General features: G+C 39.9%; 1 protein-coding gene across 4 annotated transcripts in view; it reads right to left on the bottom strand.

The window, feature by feature from the left end:
* Nucleotides 1-810: 810 nt before the first annotated feature.
* The window catches only part of epha7 (eph receptor A7), a 109,855-nt gene continuing 90,138 nt past the window's right edge, over nucleotides 811-20,527 (bottom strand). For 2 of the 4 annotated variants that reach the window (XM_020612895.1, XM_020612896.1), the window contains exons 9-17: nucleotides 18,910-18,965; nucleotides 15,950-16,075; nucleotides 15,308-15,493; nucleotides 14,900-14,961; nucleotides 14,479-14,688; nucleotides 12,759-12,908; nucleotides 5,864-6,057; nucleotides 5,065-5,220; nucleotides 811-3,079 (exon numbers count right to left, since the gene is read on the bottom strand). In XM_020612895.1, coding sequence (XP_020468551.1) covers nucleotides 2,965-3,079; nucleotides 5,065-5,220; nucleotides 5,864-6,057; nucleotides 12,759-12,908; nucleotides 14,479-14,688; nucleotides 14,900-14,961; nucleotides 15,308-15,493; nucleotides 15,950-16,075; nucleotides 18,910-18,965 — 1,255 coding nt within the window. In that variant the 3' untranslated portion in view covers nucleotides 811-2,964. Of the gene's footprint in view, nucleotides 3,080-5,064; nucleotides 5,221-5,863; nucleotides 6,058-9,905; nucleotides 11,315-12,758; nucleotides 12,909-14,478; nucleotides 14,689-14,899; nucleotides 14,962-15,307; nucleotides 15,494-15,949; nucleotides 16,076-17,910; nucleotides 18,966-20,527 lie in introns of those variants that run through there. The other 2 variants (XM_020612897.1, XR_002275924.1) reach the window with 2 other exon arrangements.

The following is a 20,527-nucleotide window of genomic DNA, read 5'->3' as shown; positions in this document are numbered from 1 at the left end:
TCTGCATAAATTGGTCATGAAATGTGATCTGATCTTCACCAAAGCACAAATATCAACAAACACAATATTTCTAAGATGATAAAACACAAACAGTCCTAATCTTTCATGTCTTTATTGGACACACCCATTAAACATACAAAGTGATGGTGGGAAAAATAATAGCAACATTGTTTTAATAACTGGTCGAACCACCTTTGGCAGCAATAACCTCAAGCAAGCGCTTCCTCTAGCTGTGGATTAGACCTGCACAACGTTCAGAAGTAAGTCTGGACCATTCTTCCTACAGAACTGCTTCAGCTCAACCATATTCTTAGGACATCTGGTGTGAACAACTCTCTTCAGGTCATTCTAAAGCATCTCTATTGGGTTGAGGTCTGTCTCCAAAGCCATTCTATTGTAGATTTACTTTGATGTTTAGGGTCATTGTCCTGCTGCATCTTGTTTTGAGCTTCAGCTTGCCAACAGCCACCCTAACATTATCTTGTAGGATACCTGGATAAACTTGGGAATGAATTTTGCCTCCACAATGGCAGGTGGTCCAGGTCCAGAGGGAGCAAAACAGCCCCAAATCATGATGCTCCCTCCACTGTACTTCACTGTTGGGGTGATGTTTTCATGTTGGTACGTGGTTTAGTGACATCAGAAGATGTGTTGCTATTATTTTTTCCACCATCACTTTGTATGTTTAATGGCGGTGCTCAATAAAGACATGAAAGATCAACACTGTTTGTGTTCTATCAGCTTAGAAATATTGTGTTTGTTGATATTTGTGACTTTGGTGAAGATCAGATCACATTTCATGACCAATTTATGCAGAACACCAGGAAATTGCAAACAATGCCATTACTTTTTCTTGTGACTGTATTTATCTCTCTGGCTACAGCACCAATAAAATAAGTTTTTTTAATGGTTTCTTCTTTGAACACCACTTTTCTTTACATGACAACTGAATAACTGCATTTTCCTATCAAAGAATGCTGCACTAAAACACATTCAACATGGAAACTTTCTTTTTTTGCATTTGAAGTGGAGACAGATGGCACCAAATAGGCTGATTGGCTTTTAGCACATATTCTGCAAAGACACTCCCCACCCCCCAATCCTTGTCTGTGTTCACCATACAAAGCTGTATGGAAGAAAAGAGGAACAATCTTAAGAGACATTTTAATGCATGTTCCATCACATCTACGCCTGTGAGGGATGAGCCATGGAGATGCATGAATAAACAAGTGAGTAGGCATAGCAGTCTACAGTGCCTGAATGATGGGATTGAACATCACAACCTGCGTGTGATGCAGGCTCCATTGTTTGGTCCTGCATTTTCATACCCAAAACCCTGAAGGGGCTGTTGGATTTCTGAGCATAGCGTTGGTGTCAGAGGATGATGTCAGCATGGCTAATTGGCACCTTTCTGGTTTTTGCTTTTTCCAGTGGTGCCTCTTTCTTCTCTGCAACCACTCAATTCAACATTTCCATGCCAAGTTAGATTTTCATCAAACCTTTAGCAAATCATGGTGGCAAAATGCGACATAATTATTCCATTGGATGACTTGGCACAGCAGTTATTCAGAGCACTTTCCAAATCGTTTTTAGGTCAAAGAGGTACATTCCTTTTCTTTCTGAAGATGACTGAATCTTTCTAAGGGGTTTGTCTCAGCACAGCACACACATGCGCTTATACCTAGCACCTTAAAAATCTCAGGTGAGGACCATTTCTACCTGGTAATTATTGCTCTGTTTAGTCCAGCTGGTCTTTGCTGACTGTGTCACTCGTGGTATTAATCTGTCTTGGAACTCGATTTCACCAGTTCAAGCTCTAGATAAAAAGATACCACACCAATCGAGAGCTTGTCTGGTCACATAATGAACCGCAGAAAGCATTGCCATTCAGTTGCCTAAAATAGTGGCAAGACTTCATTTAACACATTTTAAGGCAGCATTATGTCTACACCTTTCTTGGATCCACCCATATAAACTGTATTTGCAGCTGAACAATAGCAAGCAAACACCATGTGCAACATTTTAGGCAAAGTGATGGCAAAACAATATGTGGTGGCTTCAATTTCAATACAATCTTTCAATAGTGCTAAAACATTCTACTGAATAACCAGGTAGCTGTTTCTGCATTTCCTGTATTGAACACTAAGACAAAAGATATTGCTACTCTGATACAAAAGTCTGGTGATTCGAAGAACAATTCATGCCCCCTCAGCATTGCACTCTTGGGAAAATTCCTTAATAAAAAGTCTGAAAGGTTGAAGCCATGACAAAAGCCGACTCCGGTAGGCTGCAAACAAGCATGTGAGGATTTTCACTTCAACAGCAACATGAAGGAAAAACACAAGTCACGGCAAACAGTTCAGACAGTCCACCATGTTGCAGCAGAAAAAGTACCTTTGAATCTGCACCTAAAAATGTTCCCTCTACATTGGGATAAAAGAGAGTTTACCCTGTTGTCAAGTCCAAAGAGAAGAGGAGAAAAGAACTGGAGTATGCACAACAACATGTCACTGTGGCAGACACAAGGAAAATTAACAAATTAGTAAAAACAAAGAAATGAAACCACCAAACGTAGACAAGTTGTTTTTGTCTGATTTAAGGGAAATCCTTAGCCATGGTGTGCACTTAAATCATTCATTAAATTAAACTCCATTTTAATGCGCCTTTTGATATGTGGTTGAGTTCTTAAGCGCTTCTAAAAAAAAAAAAAAAATAAAGTCATCTTGTCCAGGTAGTTTCTTTTTCATTGCTTTTTTTTCTTTTTTATTTTGCCCTTTTCTGTCTTCAGTGTCTTTTGAAGAGGCAGACCACAATCCTTCACTGAGGGACAAAGGAATGATTTCAATCCAGACACAGCCGGAAAAGTCAGACATGACAGATGTCGTTTACTTTGACAACTATCCCGGTTATGTCCTGGGCGCTGTTTCAGTTTTTGCCCTGCTTGAGGCAGCCCGTTGAACTCCGTCACACTTGAACACCTGTGCCATGGAGATGCAGCATCTGGGCTCTCATTGTCTGTATGCTGCTCATGATCTTTTTCTGATGGCCTACCAGCGTGATTCCCAAGCTCATCACGTCCCTGGAAGACAGGACAACACATCAATCAATGCACCGGACCACGGTATGGGGCAAAACAAGTGAGATTTACAGCCTCAGGTTTTTCATTATTCTGAGTAAGGGGTACAAAAAGGCAGCCAAACACAGCTTGCTTCTTCTCATTAATAAATTTTAACATCAGTTTCAAGGATAATGCAGCAAAAAACCTGTGAGTTCAGGTGGTGTATTATTTTTCTTGGGTAATATGCTTGGGAAAGTTTACTTGAACCCTTGGTCATCTAATGGGGATGTGTAGATTCACGCTGACATCTGATGGACAATTTTAATGTTCTGAAGAGCCACCATTTTTGGCTGATGCTCCTACACTCACTGGCCACTTTATTAGGTACACCTGTACAGTTTTATGCAATTCAATGCAATACTTCCACCTTACTGTCTATGTTAACATAATGTATTCCAGCTCCACCTTTAATTTATGACAATTTCACCAAAAAAATGAAATGTTTTGAGCTTCATAAACACAGATGTTAAGGTGGAGGTGTTGCACTGAAATGCATACTACTCTACAGGTGTACCTAATAAAGTGGCTGGTGAGTGTATTTAGCTATGTTTATGTTCTTAACTAGTAAGAATGAAGCAGCCATGAGTTCATACAAGCTCATGCAGTTTAAGATGGAGATGCATTCTATAAGAATCTTTAGTATGAAGACACCATTAAGGACATGTCAAGATGTCTTGATTTGATCCTAAGGATTGGTATGGGGCCGACTTGGTCATTTTTTTAAAGGATCAGTATTACCTAAAATAAATCCGATCAAATGTCAGTCAGGGGAGGGGTGAGATGCTCTCAGACACAGAGTGGAGCGAAGCAGAGAGATAATGGTTGTTAACCACATGTGCAATAAAATCCTCCAGTAATGGAAACATTAGGTTTGATATCTATTGAAAAAGCAGAACACAAATATGCAGAAATGTGATGTCATCCTGTATGTTGACACAGTCCTACTGTGTCTGTCATGGTAATTTTTGCTAATTGTTGTGAATGAGCTGAAAACAAACAAACAAAAAAAAATTATGTAATAATCACTGTGCATATGAATATTTGTTGTATTCTTGGAGTTTGGGACTGATCAGTTTAAAAGTTTAAGGCAGGCTCCCCACAGGCGCTGTAGGTCAAGGTGACATTGAAGCAGCAGGCTTCGGATTTAACTATTTTGGTACTTTACATACTGTATGCCGAGTAGCACAGTTGAGCGACACAGTGATGCCATTTTGATATTTTAACATAAACAGCATTCTCACTCACTAATTCTGGTCTTTTCTAGTTTGCCCTGTTTTCTATTTTTGTTAAGCTACAATCAACACGCCTCAATACTTACAGAATGGTGCCCTTGAGACCCTGAAAGGCTGCGTACAAAGTGTTAACTTTGAATGGTGGTAGGGTAAAGCTTGAAAAACAGCAATGTTCAGGTAATTAGAAGGAATTAATGAATGCTAACAGTTTTTTTCTGATATGAAGACACTCAGAACAATAGAGCAGTGGGCAGAACTGTGTATAACTGAACTAAAAGAATTAGTTGTGTGGAAACTTACACTTTATTGAATGTATCAAAACAACAGGTAAACATGGAGGAAGTGCTGAGTTTGCATTAACAGCAAATTACAGTAAAACAGGAGCAAATCAATAAACACTGAGGCTTTTGACTAATATCTGAAAGTATAGACAAAACTAGGAAAATAAGAAATACGTAAAAGCATTCATCTTATAAAGGCATGTTTTCTTTGCACTTTAGGTAAATTAAGGTCCAGGCCACTATTTATGGTAATTTATAGAAACTTGGAACCCTCCTGGGACAACAAACAAGCAAATCTCTACCTGAATGGAAAAGGCACAAAGGTAGATTTGCTAACTCAGATGGGAGAAAGTGTGAGCTCATAGTGTAAACATGGCAGGTATTAATCGCCTCTACTGATGCTTAACCCACTGAAGGCTTCATATCTACTCACTCGATCGACATCCTGGCCACAGATTCCAGAGAACTGTAGCCAGCTGCTGTGAAGTTGTCTCTGTATCGCTCCATCTTGATGGCTTCCAGCCACTCTCCCACTGAGCAAAAAGCAGTGAAGTCTGGTGTGCTCTGATCTAACAGTGGACTAATTGGTCTGCGGGATGAGCACAGAGAGATGTTTATGCCTTATGAAAAGGAAACGTTCTGCTGAAAATACAATCAAGCAGGGGATGAGACAAAATGACAACCAAAGGGATCCAGCGGTGCAGTAAATTGCATGAAGGGGGGAAAAAGCTAGCTGAATGGAGACTTCAGTCAATATGAAATTCACAGACTGATGCAGCATGTCAGTTTTCTGCTTCTGAAAGATATTTTTCTCAATATCTTTTCAATCAGAATACATTTATCTCAGACAGTTTCCTTATAATAAAGTAGTTTTTAACCAGTTGTAACCTCTGAGTCCCAGTCTCACCTCAGGAAAGTATGATTTGACTGCAAATAGAATTTATTTGACAAACGTCAGAGCGAGTTCTGGAGTTCCCACTGCACTTTCAAGTACCAGAACTCATTATAGAGATTGATTTAAAAGCCCAGCTATTGACCATAAAGCCATGGAAACAGCTTCGGGGTATTGATCCCCTGAGATTTATCTTTCATCTGTGAGCTACAAAGGCGAAATCATCCAGCAGACACTTTAGATCATCCACTAATGCACAAAAATAAAAGCTGATTTTTTTTTTCTTTAATTGGATGAAGCCACATTTTAAAATGATTCATTTGGGGTTTTATGTCCTCACCTTGTACAGGTTCCCACTGGGGTTTTCAAGGTGTTAGGGTTACGGATCATCTTATCCAGGATGCCAACAATCTGATCAAATTTGGGACGTTCGGCTCTGTCCTTCTGCCAGCAATCCAGCATTAGCTGATGCAGGCCTGGTGGACAGTCCATGGGGGCTGGAAGACGGTAGCCCTCCTCTATTGCCTTTATGACCTGGAGAATGCAAAACAGTTGGAACATTAGTATCTGCATTTCATATCATGCAAACACTTTGAAATGAACTTTTTGTATCACTCCTCCCTCAACCAGTCATAACCCTTTAGTATCATCCAAAACTTAGACCATTTAGTATCAGCCTTTAGTTTTACCATAATCCTAACCCTAGACCATTTAATATCAGCTTTACCTCCAGCCCTTTAGTAACAGCCTTTAGTGTCACCCAAACCGCTAACCCTTTAGCAACAGTCTTCGGTCTAAAGCCAACCTTAACCTTTTAGTATCATCCTTAAGTATCACTGCAACTAACTCTATCAGGGTTAATATTTGTGAGTAATTTATTACTATTTATGCATTGAGTTTGTAAACAACAGTGATGGAGCTTATTCTTTTCATGGTTACCTGCAGTAGATATTGTGCACTGACTAACTGGATTTGACTGTTGTGTATCAGTTTAGTTATAGTGAATGAAAGTAGCTACAATAATGAGCTTTGAGCAGCAAGCTTCTCATCATAGCCCATTCCATTACAATATGATCTTCATGCTGTGTAACAGGTTCCTCTGTCAAAATGATGCTGCTGAGGTCCCTTTACTACATCTGCCCCTGCTAGAGTGCCTAATGTTCTTCATTTTTATTTGTATCTATTTGTTTCTGTTTTGTTTATCAGCCTGTAGAAAAAGGTTGTCTCATGGGTGGATCTAGACGATCTTTGTCAAGTCGGAAAAAAAATTAATCATGTGACATCACCCTGGTATTTCAACTTGAGACTGGCAACTTACTTTGGAGACAGGGTAAGTTCCAATTCTCTTATTTGATCATTCCTTGTGTCCCAAAGCTCTTATTCCTCCTCTAAGGAGCAAGGATTGAGAAGTGAGGAGGTTGCTAGAGGAGCCACGAATGAGGATACATGACAGCATCCTTCATGCTAATCTTTTAGGGAGTGATATGCCTCTTTATCTGAGATTAGGGCAACCACACAATCACTGAAGGAAATGTGACAATGATTAAAGTTTGGATTTTCATGGACTGGTCCTGATAATGGTTCATTACCACAGTGTGTTATTTGCAAAGTGGTGCTAGCTAATGATAGTATGAGACCCCAGCATCATATTGAGACCAAGCACCCACGTTTGGTGACCAAGGGATGGGAGTCTGCTGATAGGAAGCTAGAGGAATTGTGGTCACAGAGTAAAATAATTGAGATGGCACTGTGAAGCATCTTACACACGATGTGGAAACAGTGATATGAAAGGCAGCAGTGCTGTGAATGGTGCCCGGTATTTAGTTAATTTGGTGGCCAACTGAGTTTGATGTGCTCAATTTTTTTTTGACTTAAGTAAAACTGCACAAATGGGCCTCACAGTAAATGGTTTTGTTGAATTAAGGCTATTTTATTAAGGCCATTGTTGAACTTTTTTTTAGTGTCTGATTGGAGCGTGGGGGATTAATTGATAAATAATATTAAGTAACAGTTTAGGCCCACTGGATTCTGGATTTTTTTTTTTAAGAAATCAATGTTTATTAGCCCTTCAGAGTGGAATTATATTCCAGATGTGTTTGTTTTAAAGATATTTACATTTATTGTTGAAACCCATTGTTATGGCCGAGTGGAACATACAGTAGGCTACACTAACAGTATTTCCCTTTCCCACACTTTGAAAACCCTTGGTGTAGATATGCTACCTATTTTTGCCTTGTGCATGTTGTTGTTGCCTCACTAGTCACCATGGCTCAGCAGTAAAGCTGATGAGCAAAATGTTAAAATAATAGGTGATAATGGCCAAAACAATGGAAATGAGATCTGACATGTAATAAATAAGTGAACTTTAATTTGATGGTCATTTTTAAAAGGTTGTGTAAATTATTCAGCTGAGGCACATCATCAAAACCAGACCTTTTCTATAATCGACTGATTCTGGAAAGGTTATGCATGCTTTTAGTTTGCCTTTTGTGTGATTACTGCAGCTTGCCTCTTGCCTCTCTCAGGTACAGAACAATCCCCTGCCTTCAGTCAGTGTGAAAAGCTACAACTAGGCTTTTAACAAACTGAAGATGGTGTCATATTACACCAATCCTTGTCTTTCTGGCTGACTGAATTGATTTTAAAATTTTACTTATAACTTTTAAGGCACATCAAGGTCAAGCGAAGTTTCTAGTTACACGACACTGTAGATTTTTCATAAGATACTGTATGTCCCACATTGTGCATATTTTAAAAAGGTTATATTTACACAGCTCTAGTAAATAAGAGAAAAGATCTTTCCTCTGAGCTTTAACACTTAATCCTTTGTCATTTCGCATCACACGTGCAGTTTAGCAAAGAGTTCATTCAAGCTCAGTGTGGTGAGAACAGTGGCTGCAGCAGGTACTTTGATTTGAGGCCCTAGCTGCCATTTGTTTTTATGTGTGGCTAAGGAGCTCTGTACATTTCTGCATATATTCATCAGTTATTCCTGTCAGCACTGCTCAGACAAGAATGAGTCCTGGAGGAAAAATGTGTCAAAACACAGAGTCTGTTGCTAAAAATGCAAATAATGTTCTTCCTGCATCCCCAGAGGATGTTTGTTGACATCTTGACAAAGCACAAAAAAATTCTGACATTGATTTCTGTCAAGTAGCAGAGGGGCAAAACACCACATATGCCACTTTAATGCCCAGACATCTTGTTTAGCATTTCTAACATCTGACTGTTCAGTTGGCAAGCCTCGGCTTTGGAATGGCAACGAATCTTAATCATGTTGGCCTTGATGCCGTGGGTGCTAAACACCAGGCGGCATACAGGCATCTTAAGTTCAGATCTCACTCACTTTCTACCATCAATAAAAATGTGTCAAGTGTTCGACAATAAGGAAAAGTTTCAAGTGGTTTGGTACTGTTGGGCTGCCTCAGTGGGAGTTGGCAGGAAAGCAGGCAAGAGCACTCAGAGAAGTGCAGGCCAGTTAGTCATTATGGCAATTTGTGACATTTATGAAAAGAAGCGCAGGACTTCTGCACCTTTCAGATACATTGTCTCACTGAAGTACAGAACCTAAAGAAGCAACAAAATCTCCATGTCTCTTCCAGCTCTGGTGCACTGGGTTTCACACCAGCAGTGAGATGAGAGAAAATTCTGGCACTTTTTACAGCTTTTCTGAGCTGCATTGCTACAGGGGCTGCAAACTCTTGTTTTGACTGTATTGTGGTTGACTGAGCTTTTAGTGTTGAGTATTAGTGATTTGGACATTTTCATGATAGTTATTTTATTACTTTGACATACAAATGCAACCGCATGTTGTTGACCCATGTTCAGGTTTTGTACTTATTCAACACAATGCCCATAATGCACTGACCTGATAGCATCACGCTGTTACACTAACCCTGCCTGGTAAATTCTCAGCGCTTTCACTTTTTTACACAGGTTTTCTATTAAAGCCCGTCTCCATGCTCAAGCTGAATTAACCTTGGAAGATGTCACAGTGACATCATCAGGCATTGTTTTCTTAGACTTTACAAAGCTCCTCTAGAGCTACAGAAGTTATTATAAATCTATTTACACAGGCTGGGTAGTGAACCTGGTGGAGCTTCCCTTTAAAATCAAAGCTTATATGACTTTTGAGTTCTACATCTAAAACAAAGCAGTTAGCTGCAAAACATGCCTGAGTTGTTTGCTGTACTGTATAATTGATTCAACACTGCTACTCACACTGGTTCCCATTACCATAAGTCATTATAAACTTTTTAAAAATTTGAATCAAAAGCATTCTCCATGACAAGTATTTTCCACCCGTTCATATTAAAAGCACCATATTGTCAGGACTTAATTTTTATTCTTGTCCCATTTCAGAGCTTTCTTCTTCAGACAGATTCAAACTGTGTGGCTTCTTGAACTAATTAAGCCCAAGGTTACTGTCCCTTTTGAGCTGTTCTCACAACAATCCTGAAAAACCACAACTGTTATTTTTGTCTGTAATTTTAAGGGGATGGCTTCATTAGGGATAATTAAAAATGAATCTGGGAAAATGGTGCATTCTTTCTCTACCTATCTATCTATCTATCTGTATACAGTATATATATATAGACAGAGAATAACATATCAAGTCTATATAAATATACATATTGTGTGCCAGTTATACAGTATACATAGGGTATACATAATAAGCAAATGTGCACAGTGTACAATGCCAGTAAGTGCAGGACTCGACACTGTGTGAAAGGATAAAAACAAATGCCAATATGGGCAAGACTGAACATTATGTGCAAAGGAAAAAAAAACAAGGGTAAACTGGGCATTAGTACAGTGTTATAGTGAAGAGAGATCATAATATTATGGAGTTGAGTAGTGACACGTCCATGTCCCAAAGTCAGATCAGACATCCTCACTGGGAAAAGCTGAAAAGTCATATGGCCCGAGGGACAAACAACTTCTTCAATGTGTCCGGGGAGCAGGAGAGAGACATCAGCCTGGTGCTGAATGAGCTCCTCTACCTGGTGATGGTGCTGTGCAGAGAGTGATGAACAGTGTCCAGGATGGACAGCAGCATACTGAGGGCCCTCTTCTCCATTACAGATGTAAGGGAGTCCAACTCTGTACCCACTACAGAGCCAGCTTTCCTCACCAGCATGTCCAGCTGCGAGGCATCTCTCTGCTTAATGCTGCCTCTCCAGCACACTACAGCACAGAAAAGGATGCTGGCAATGACAGATTGGTAGAACATTTGTAGTAGCTTCTTGCAGATGCTGAAGGACCCAAGCCTCCTCAAAAAGTACAGCTGGCTCTGTCCCTTCCTGATACACAAACTTCAGAGGGTTGAGCACCTGGCGGACCTGGGGTCTATGGTGGTGTAGCAGCAGCTGCTCAAGGGTCTTCATGATGTGTGGCATCAGGGTGACCAGACTGAAGTCATCCATGTCCCTGGTGTGTGGCTATTTGGGAACAGGAACAAGGCGGGATGTCTTCCACCATACAGCGACCCTCCCTAGTCACCGGCTCAGGTTTGAGAGATACTGAAGGGGCTTCTCCAGCTCAGAAGCACAGGCCCTGAGTAATCTAGGACATATTCCTTTCCTGGGGTGGAGTCTCCTCAGCCCTCCACTAACCTGAGCTGCCATTATGGTGGATGGGGGTAGTGGGGTGGTGACACTCTCCTCTGAGGAAGGAAGCATCTGTGGCTGGTCGGACAGTCCACAAACTGGAAAAATGCCGGCAGTGTAGAATCCAATGAGACATGGTTGAAGTCTCCCGAGATCAGCATAAAGGCATCGGGCTGCTGCATCTGCAGTATCACGATAGTCAAGTGCATGATGTCACACAATGCTTACACATTTGCCTGTGGGGGATGTAAATACACACAACAATGGTGTGCAAAAACTCTCTGACCATGCAGTAAGGTCGGAGACTCACGGCTAAAAGTTCAGTGTCCTGACAGCAGATAGTCATCTTCAGTTACATGCCCAGGGTTACACCACCTGGTGTTAATAAAGAGTGGTGAGTCCCCCATCTTTGTGTTTCCCACTTGCCTTGGTGTCTCTGTCTGCTCTGACTGTTGTGAAGCTGGGCAGATCTACGTTAGCATCCAGGGTGCTAGCAGTTAGCCATGTCTCAGTGAAACAAAGCAAAATACACTCCCTGTAGATCTTCACAATCTTCAGCTTTGCAGCTAGTTCATCAGTCTTGTTGGCCAGTGAATTAACGTTACCCATAACTACCTATGGAATAGAGAGTTTGTACTTCTACTGCCTTGCCAAGCACCTAGCCTTTAACTTAGCACTGGCTCTGCAGCCTCTTAACAGCTGCCTCATCTCCCTAGGGCATGTGGGGAACCTCATTGGCACAGGCCATTGTCTGAAGGGCGAACAGCTGATCCCTCAAATAAATGAGTTCATAGCCAGAAAATCAGAAAAAAGTTTGCAAATATGCACCACACAACGTGTGTAATGAGAATGGGTACAGGTGAAAAACACAGTAAAAGAGCAAAACAAACAACACATGAGAGAGCTACTGGAAAGGGTGCCACTCGCGTTTTTTGGTTATTTTACAGAGACTAGAGCCAGCAATGAATTTTGCGTAGTCACCATAATGTCTGTGAATACAAAACCTGGCTTAGCTTATTCATCTGTTACATACACCTCCAGCATTCTCCAAAAACTATTAAAAACACACCAGTGAGCCACACTACTGCACTAGGTGACACTTTTTACAATCTTCTTGCACAGCCATTGCAGTGAGTGTACAAAATTCATTGTTGGTTTTAATGTCCATATGGGATTTGTGGGAAATAATCAAAAGGCACCCTTTAAGATAGTTCTCAATTGAGGCCCAGTTTGGAAGTAATGTGTAACCTCTACAGTTATTGATTATCAAAATTACTGTCATAAATTTTGTCAATATGCTTCTGTCAACTACTGTATTTGATTCAATGCTAAAATTGGATGTGATTCTTTCTCTCTCTGTGGGAAAGTTTACTAAGGTAAAAAATAATAGTTATGACAGCAGTTACTAGCAAAAGATGATGAAGCCCTAACCCCAACTCAACATATACTGTATGCTCCCAAATCACTGACAACGATCTTAAATGAGTATTTTTCATGTAATGATCATGTAATGATCTATTACATGTTCAGAACGATAAGATTAGTAGAAGATTATAATCTGTGATTATAAAATAGCAGATGACAAATTTAGTGTTTTGGTAACTTCATGATCACACAAAAACTCACATCTTGATTGGACATGTCCCAGTAAGGCCGTTCCCCATAGGACATGACCTCCCACATGACAATGCCATAACTCCACACGTCACTTGCGGAGGTGAATTTTCGATACTGGATGGCTTCTGGTGCAGTCCATCGGACGGGTATTTTGCCACCCTGTTCAGTAAAAAGCAGGAGCAAAAATCAAATTCATAATATCCTGCATCTACATCAATTAGTTTTTTCAATTACACACAGTGTAAAACAAAAAACAGCTTTCCCACAAACATCATCAAAAATACTGAAACCACTTACTCACAGTATAGGGTTTTAGAATTTGTAACTAATGCTATATTAAGATCCTTAACAGAACACAAGGGTTAAGTTATCCGGTAATATTTTAACAGTGTGCAACGAAGTTAAGTACTTGGGTCATGTCATAAATGATTGTTTGTTCGATGACGGGGATATATATCGGCAGTGCCGTATGTTGTATGTACGAGCTAATGTATTGGCACGGAAATTTGGTTCATTCGGTTGGAATAAAATTGGCTTTGTTTAAAGCTTATTGTACTTCCTTGTACACTGCACATCTGTGGTCTAATTATAAAAAGGGCAGTCTTCAGAAACTGTCAGTGGCTTATAATGATGCCCTAAGGCTGTTATTGAAAAAGCCTCGATGGACAAGTGCTAGCGAACTGTTTGTGTCTTTTTGAATTAGTACATTTTCCGCTGTTTTATGAAATTTTATGTATAAATGTATCTGTCGCTTGAATGGTTCTGGGAAATCATATCATTTTATTGTTGACTAATGCTGCATACAGTGACATGCGTTTTACTTCTGCTCTCTGGAAACACTGGTATGCCTGCCTTTTAAAGGGACAGTAGTTTTATGGGTGTTCTCCTGTTCTCGTTTTATTTTATTTTTACTGTTTCTTTTAATTGTTCTTTTGTTGTCTGTTTGATTTAATTTGGACCTTGAGTCTGTAATAAAGTGCCATTCATTCATTCATTCATTCAACAGCAACAATTACCTCATTGGCTGGTATAGCTTTTGTGTTGCAGAACATTTGCAAGTATAATTATAAACAACACAACTGCAGATATAATGGCTTAGTAGAAAGCAATATACTCCTTTAAAGACAACAGTTTCTATTGTTTTTTAAGGATAAGGATAATCACCTTTATTTGGCCAAGTATTGTTATACACAAGGAACTTGTTGTTTAAATGATCTCAATTTAAGGTGCACCGAGATCTTGGACTGATATTACTGTTTTCACTTGAAATACTTTTTAATTGAAAGTTTTGACTGGAAATAAGGGCTAGCTAGTTTGTGTAATATTAGCAGAGATGCAGCTAACTACTATTTTAATTATTAATCAATCCATCTATGGTCATCATTAGTCAATTTAGCATTTGTTCTATTAAACATTAAAGACTAGTGAAAAATCACACTTGAGAATCTAGAAGCAGCACATTTCTGATGTCATATTTTTAACTACAGTGGCTTGAAACTGAGTTAAAAAGCATAAACAATTACTAACCATTAATAAAGTAATAATTACAACCTATGAACCCTTTGTAAAGAGTGGTGAAATATAACAAGTATTCTCTGTTAACAAAGGTGCAGCCATCTTGGGTGTATTCCTGTACTTCTGCTCTATTTTCATGTATCAAATTTGACTTGATTAGAGAATTCAGAGGGCTTTCTGGGAAGAGCGAGAGTAAGTGCTTTAATTGACTCACAGTTGTTGTGTAGACAGCTTCGGGGTCGTCGTCTATCACCCTTGACAGTCCAAAATCCGACACTTTACATACAAGATTACTGTTGACAAGGATGTTTCTTGCAGCCAGATCTCGATGGACATATCCCATATCGGAAAGGTATCTCATTCCCGCTGCTATGCCCCGCAGCATCCCCACCAACTGGATGACTGTGAACTGACCATCATGCTTCTGCATGGCACAGAGAAACACAGGCAGATCAGCCAACTTCACTGACCATGAGGGAAATGTAGGTCACAGCGCTGCAGCAGCACTTTCTCAACGTGTGATATTTATGCAATGCTCAGATTCTACTGCAAACTACATGCTCTTTGGGGCACTTTCCAGAAGAGTTACAAAAGATGCGGCTTTGAGCCTCCTGAGCTTTGAAGGTGATACTTACCCTGAGGAAAGCATCTAATGAGCCATTCTCCATGTACTCAATGACAATCATGACAGGTTTTCCTAGGGATAAAAGAAAAAAAAAGAGATGATTAACTGATACCTAAATTTTGTTTGCTCACAAAATGATTCACAATAAATGACAATGCCCAAGCAGCTTCCAAGTTATTTTTAGCTGTTTCATTGGCTTTTAATTAAAAGTTACCATCTGCTCCTTTTATTACAGTGTCTAAATGAAAAAACGTTAAACAGGGAGTTTGGCTAATTTAATCATATATAATGTCATTCCAACCACTGCACTTTTACCTCCCAAAGCTAAATATACCCCAGTGATTGAATTTGAATTGGTTAATTGCATCAGTATAAGCTTCATAATCTATATATTCATTTCACATGGAAGTGTCTTTACCTCTCGTCACGACTCCTTCCAAATGAACGACATTAGGATGGTCAAACTGTCCCATAATGCTGGCCTCACACAGGAAGTCCCGCCTCTGCTTCTCCGTGTAGCCCACTTTTAACGTCTTGATGGCAACCGACACATCCCGCTTTCCAGGCAGCTTCAGCCGGCCACTGCACACCTCCCCAAACTCTCCTGTATAAACCATTCACAAGTGAGGGTTTTGTGTGATAAGCAAAAAAAAAATCAAGCACTTCACAGTGACACATTTATTACTGTATTTTAAGACAAAGCAGCTGTGCTGCGGTGGAATACAAATGGGGAGTGCGACATCTTGTTATACTCAGGGGAGTGTAACCAAGACCTATAATAAGACATGCTAGAGATGCATAGATACTGTCAGTGACCGCCTCTGTAAACCCATGTGACAGCAGTTTTTTCAGCCGAGGGAATCTCTGTGACTGCTACTACTAGACACAGCCCGCACATTAATTGCTGTGAACTTTTTTTTCCCCTCCTTGCAATTGTACTGTCAATATTCAATGCATAAAGTTGTGTCCCTACTCAAGGTGTAAATATTTGGCTGTCAGTGTGATATATGAGCACAGAGTCACTAAATAGCAAGAGCTGAGAGACACAGTAAGAGCTTACCTGCTCCAATAACCCGTTCAATTTTAATGCAGGAGGCATCCAGCTCCTTGGCAAATTGATGGACAGCCCTGTTTGGGTCCTCATACGTTTCAGGGTCAATGTACGTTTTGGTGCCTGGAAATTTAACTGTAGAAGGGTAAGAGGATTACTGTTACGATTAAATATGCATACTGTGCACCAACGGGCTCTTGACAGGCAAACGATTACTAAGACCAGTGATTCGGAGTGAATTACTGAACAGTAAGCGGCTGGAGTCAAAAGGGTTTTCACACAGTAAAATTCATCACAAAAAGGAAGCAAAGATTTGAGTAACCTGTGTCCAGAGCTTTTTCACCTCCCAGCAGCATGAAGCCGCTGGTTCATACACTCACAAGGCTTAAAGCTCTAGTGGCCCAAATAAATAAAAACTATTACTTTTGTAAAGATCTGAATACCTAATAATGAAATTTAACTGCTTCTAAATAATTCATGTTGAACTTTTAATTCCACTTTAAAAGTTTGAAATATTTTACTTTGAAAAGCTATCTGTATATGAGTTTTTAAAACGCAGGGGTTCAATTAGTTTTCTTAAAGTTTGATTGCTAACACTAATGTGGACGTTCAAGTTTACATTTGAGTCTTTAATCGCAAGGTTGGACTTATTTGAGCAACAGGATATTTGACTTCATGGGAATTTTTAGCTTGAGAAATGAGTGAGTTACCTGAATAATACTGAACTTTAATTTGGATTTGTGAACCCCTCAAAAATACACAGTATACTGTATAGGCTATAAATTTAATAGTGGGGTGTAGTGAATTAGTAGTGATTAAACTTCACAGTTCAAACACTTACAGTATGTTTTTATTTAATATGTTTGCTCTAGGTTTTGCCTCTGATGCTTTATACAAGTTGCCATTCTAACACACTGTACAGGTTAATGTTTTGTACTGGCAGTACCAGCATGGGGGAAAAAGAAGAGGGTGACAGGCTCATCTGAGTGTGTGTGGGGGAAATAAACACCCTAAATTACAAGAATTTTAGTGCAGCATCTAATGCAGTGCATGACAAATGTCTCTAAGAGCAGGCTGAGCAGCAGGAGTTGTGAACCTAACATGTTAATGCTTCACAAGTGTTATCAAATCAAATCAAGCCCTGGAGTTGGCTTTTTTTACCTTCAATATAATTGAAATAATATCTTTAAAAAGATTATGATCTTTGGTTAGGATGTAGTTCTTTACAGTAGTAACTAATCTTAACATTAGGTTGTTCAAAACTTTCACACACTCTCCCTCTCTCTGCGGCATCTCAGCAGCCTTTAGATCTAACTGGTGGAGGTTGTTGACACCACAAGCAGCACCAGGGCTGCAAAAACTTGTTTTCCAGAAAATAAATCATTTGATCTTTATACTGTTGAAAAGATAATAATGAACAATTATAATATCTGACAACAACATGTAGAAATGAGCATCAGTGGCAGATAAGGTACTAAAGGACAGTGGTCTTTTCAATACAAATACAAATACAACATAATTATAAAACAAGTCTCTATTAGTGAAACGACAGTAAATGAGATTTTGTAGAGAAGTGGGGCAGCATCTCTAATTCTTTTGTCAGATTGCATCCTCAGGGAAGACATTTGGGATTTTATTAAAAATTAAATCAATGCAATTTCAATTAACACTAACATAGAACCAGTTCATGAATATCCAGGAGGTGGGAATGGAAGGCATTTGTAACAAACAAGGAAAACAAACAGGGTTAGAGAAAGGTCAGAGCTGGGGTAGGGGGTTCCCATTTTGCACAGTGCTCTGTATTAACAGCAAATTACAGTATCATGCACTATTAAGAGAACAGGCCACTCATGGGGCCAATTACACTCTGCCTTTTAAATTCCACTGATAACAATATAACCTGTCAACTTAAAAATTTAATGAGATAGTACAGCCATAATCCGGAGGATAAACACTGGACTGAAGCTTACCAGCTGGAGAGTCGCTTATCCTCTGCATGGAGGGAAAACATGGTGGCCAATGCAACAGCATAAATACAACAGATATATTGTGCTACTGTGAAGGGGCACTGGCAGCTGAGATTTCCTTCCACTTGCTCCGATAATTGCTTCGTCCATCCAAGATGTCAGTGGATCTGATAGGAGATGTCTTATCGTGACTTCCTCGCTGCTTCACGGCAGACAAATTGGGTTTACATGTGGAATTTGTGCACCATCTAGTTCTGTCGCCGAGCAGCCTCTTGTCATTTGATACTGCATGGCAGATGCCTCCATTAAGCTCGACACTAGTATTGTTTGTGTTTTCTGCCAGCGTTTTTTTTTTCTTCATGAAATAAGACCTGTGAGCTGCTGAGGTGTATCTGTCAGATACTTAGTAGTAGCCAAACTGGACTCCCTGGCACTGCCTCTGCTCCAGCCGTATGTTTCCTGACACCCCTGACCCTTTGTTTCCAAATCAGCAGTTTGCCTACAGCACAGATCATTATGGCTCCACTTGGGGAAGCTGTCTGCAGCTGTATCTCCAGGGGCATCATTAGGGGTGGTGTATCAGTGTAAAAAAAAAAAAAACAACAACCTCTTAGTGATAGAAGGTATATAGAAACAGCACCTACAATAGAGCAAACTGTGTGTACACCTGAAACCCTGTCACTTGCTAAAACCACATGAGTTATGGCTTTTACAATTTTTACTCCTTGCTCATGGGTCAGTCCTTTCCTTCCTCCCTGACAGCTGTCACATTCATGTGTTGGTAGTTTCCTGACTTCTTCATCGCCACAGATTGAGTGTAGCCAATCAGCAGCAGATGTGAACCTGATTATTCCCGGCTTTGACTCAAATCAAATGAGCCGGGATAAAACAGCCATGCCTGTGGCTGCTAATGGGCTTTAAGGAACCCTTCCTGCTCAGTATGCAGTGATTGAGATGTCCCTGTCTACAGTGTGTGTGTGCGTGATTAATGCAGGTTCTTACACTGGAAGTACAGCTCCTCGTCTCCCTCCTGATCCGCTTTGCTGTACCCGCAGTGCCTGCACGAGAGGAGAGGAAGAGAGTGGCAGAATCAACTGATTGTGCAGAAGAAATAAATGCCCTAAATTACAAGAATTTTAATGTGGCAACTATGGCCATGCATGACAAATCTCTTCAGAGACCCAGCTGAGCAGCAGGAGCTATGAACCCAACAATCTAGCATGGGAAGTAGCTTCAACATCTGATCATGTAATATGTCAACTGATGCATGCACGGTAATGCACTGTTCAGCTTGTATTGTACAGTAACATTTATTTGTATAATAAATGTGTTGAAGGGTCCCTCAAGTAGGTGATTTGCTGCTAAGGACTGGCCTTTGCGTGCAAAATGAAAAAGCAGCGATGTTGGAAGGTAGAGTAAATCACAACTGAAGGACATGCACTTACTGTCAATGAAAATACATGAATTAGGCAGGTCCCTGCACACTTTAACTCTTACAACCCCTATTGTGGTTTTGCTTGGATTTCATTGTTTTATTTACAGATCTATGGCATTGTCATTATGTCTTAGCTTGACATGTCTAGTTATCTGGAAAAAGCAAGTGGTCTTTCAGTTAATATGTTTTTGCCAGACTATTGCTTCCAATGTCAAGAGAATTCCTTCCATGCCTGAGCACTACGGGGCACTACGGGAAACAGTTTTTAACAGAGGAACACATTTCTATACAACACCGGTACCTGTGATCTGCAAAACAGCATGAACAGCAGAATGTCACAATCATGGCCAGGACAAAGGATGACAATTTCAATATGGCGGGCATCAAAGTGTCATGTGACCCAGTGACAGCATGTAAAAAAAAACAACCCTGTATTTGCTCTAATCTCATATCCCTAAATACCTTACACCCAGACAGGTTCCAGTGTAGAGAGTATAGTGGGTATCTATGAAAAAATAGCAACACCACATTTTGTCCGTTGTAAAATTAAATACAGTGCAAATTTCTGTCCGGTACAAATTAATCTGGGAAAGATAAGGTTCGGAATATTAAAAGGTTGTATTACACGTTCACATTAAATTACCCAAAACACTTCAAACCTTGGATGAAGGCAATCCCCCGAGCAGAATATGTTCTGACCATTTTAAAGGAAATACAATATTTTCTGATAAAAATACATATGTAGAGAAATAGTGCTACATTTTAATGGCTGAGATGAGTTATTATGATCACGGCAGCACAAAAATTGAGGCTTTATGTTAACTGTTACGTGCACTATGGCATGCTGCAACGTTAGTCAAGCTACATCTAGTTTAAAATAGAGAAATGCTTTTGCTCTAATCTGATCCTATTATTTTAATAGATAAATTGAGGTTGTCTGGTCAGTTTTGCATTCTCCACACTAATATTATTAGCAATGTTCTTTGAGGAATGTTGCTGAGAGCTTGCTGATGTGTGTCTGTTTACCAAGCAGCATTTTCACCCTGTATCAAAAGGTGAGATAAGTCAAAGACTATACCCAGCTTAAGCTGGGAGTCCTTGGAGTTCAGTCCTAAATGTCCTTAACCACTGAGGATAACATTGTTATTCATAGAGGAAAATACCTTAGTGAGCTAACACTAGCCT

Source organism: Monopterus albus, unplaced genomic scaffold (assembly GCF_001952655.1).
Source record: "Monopterus albus unplaced genomic scaffold, M_albus_1.0 scaffold128.1, whole genome shotgun sequence".
Lineage (NCBI taxonomy): Eukaryota > Metazoa > Chordata > Actinopteri > Synbranchiformes > Synbranchidae > Monopterus > Monopterus albus.
The sequence above is the reverse complement of the archived record's forward strand: the minus strand, read 5'-3'. Positions and strand labels throughout refer to the sequence as shown.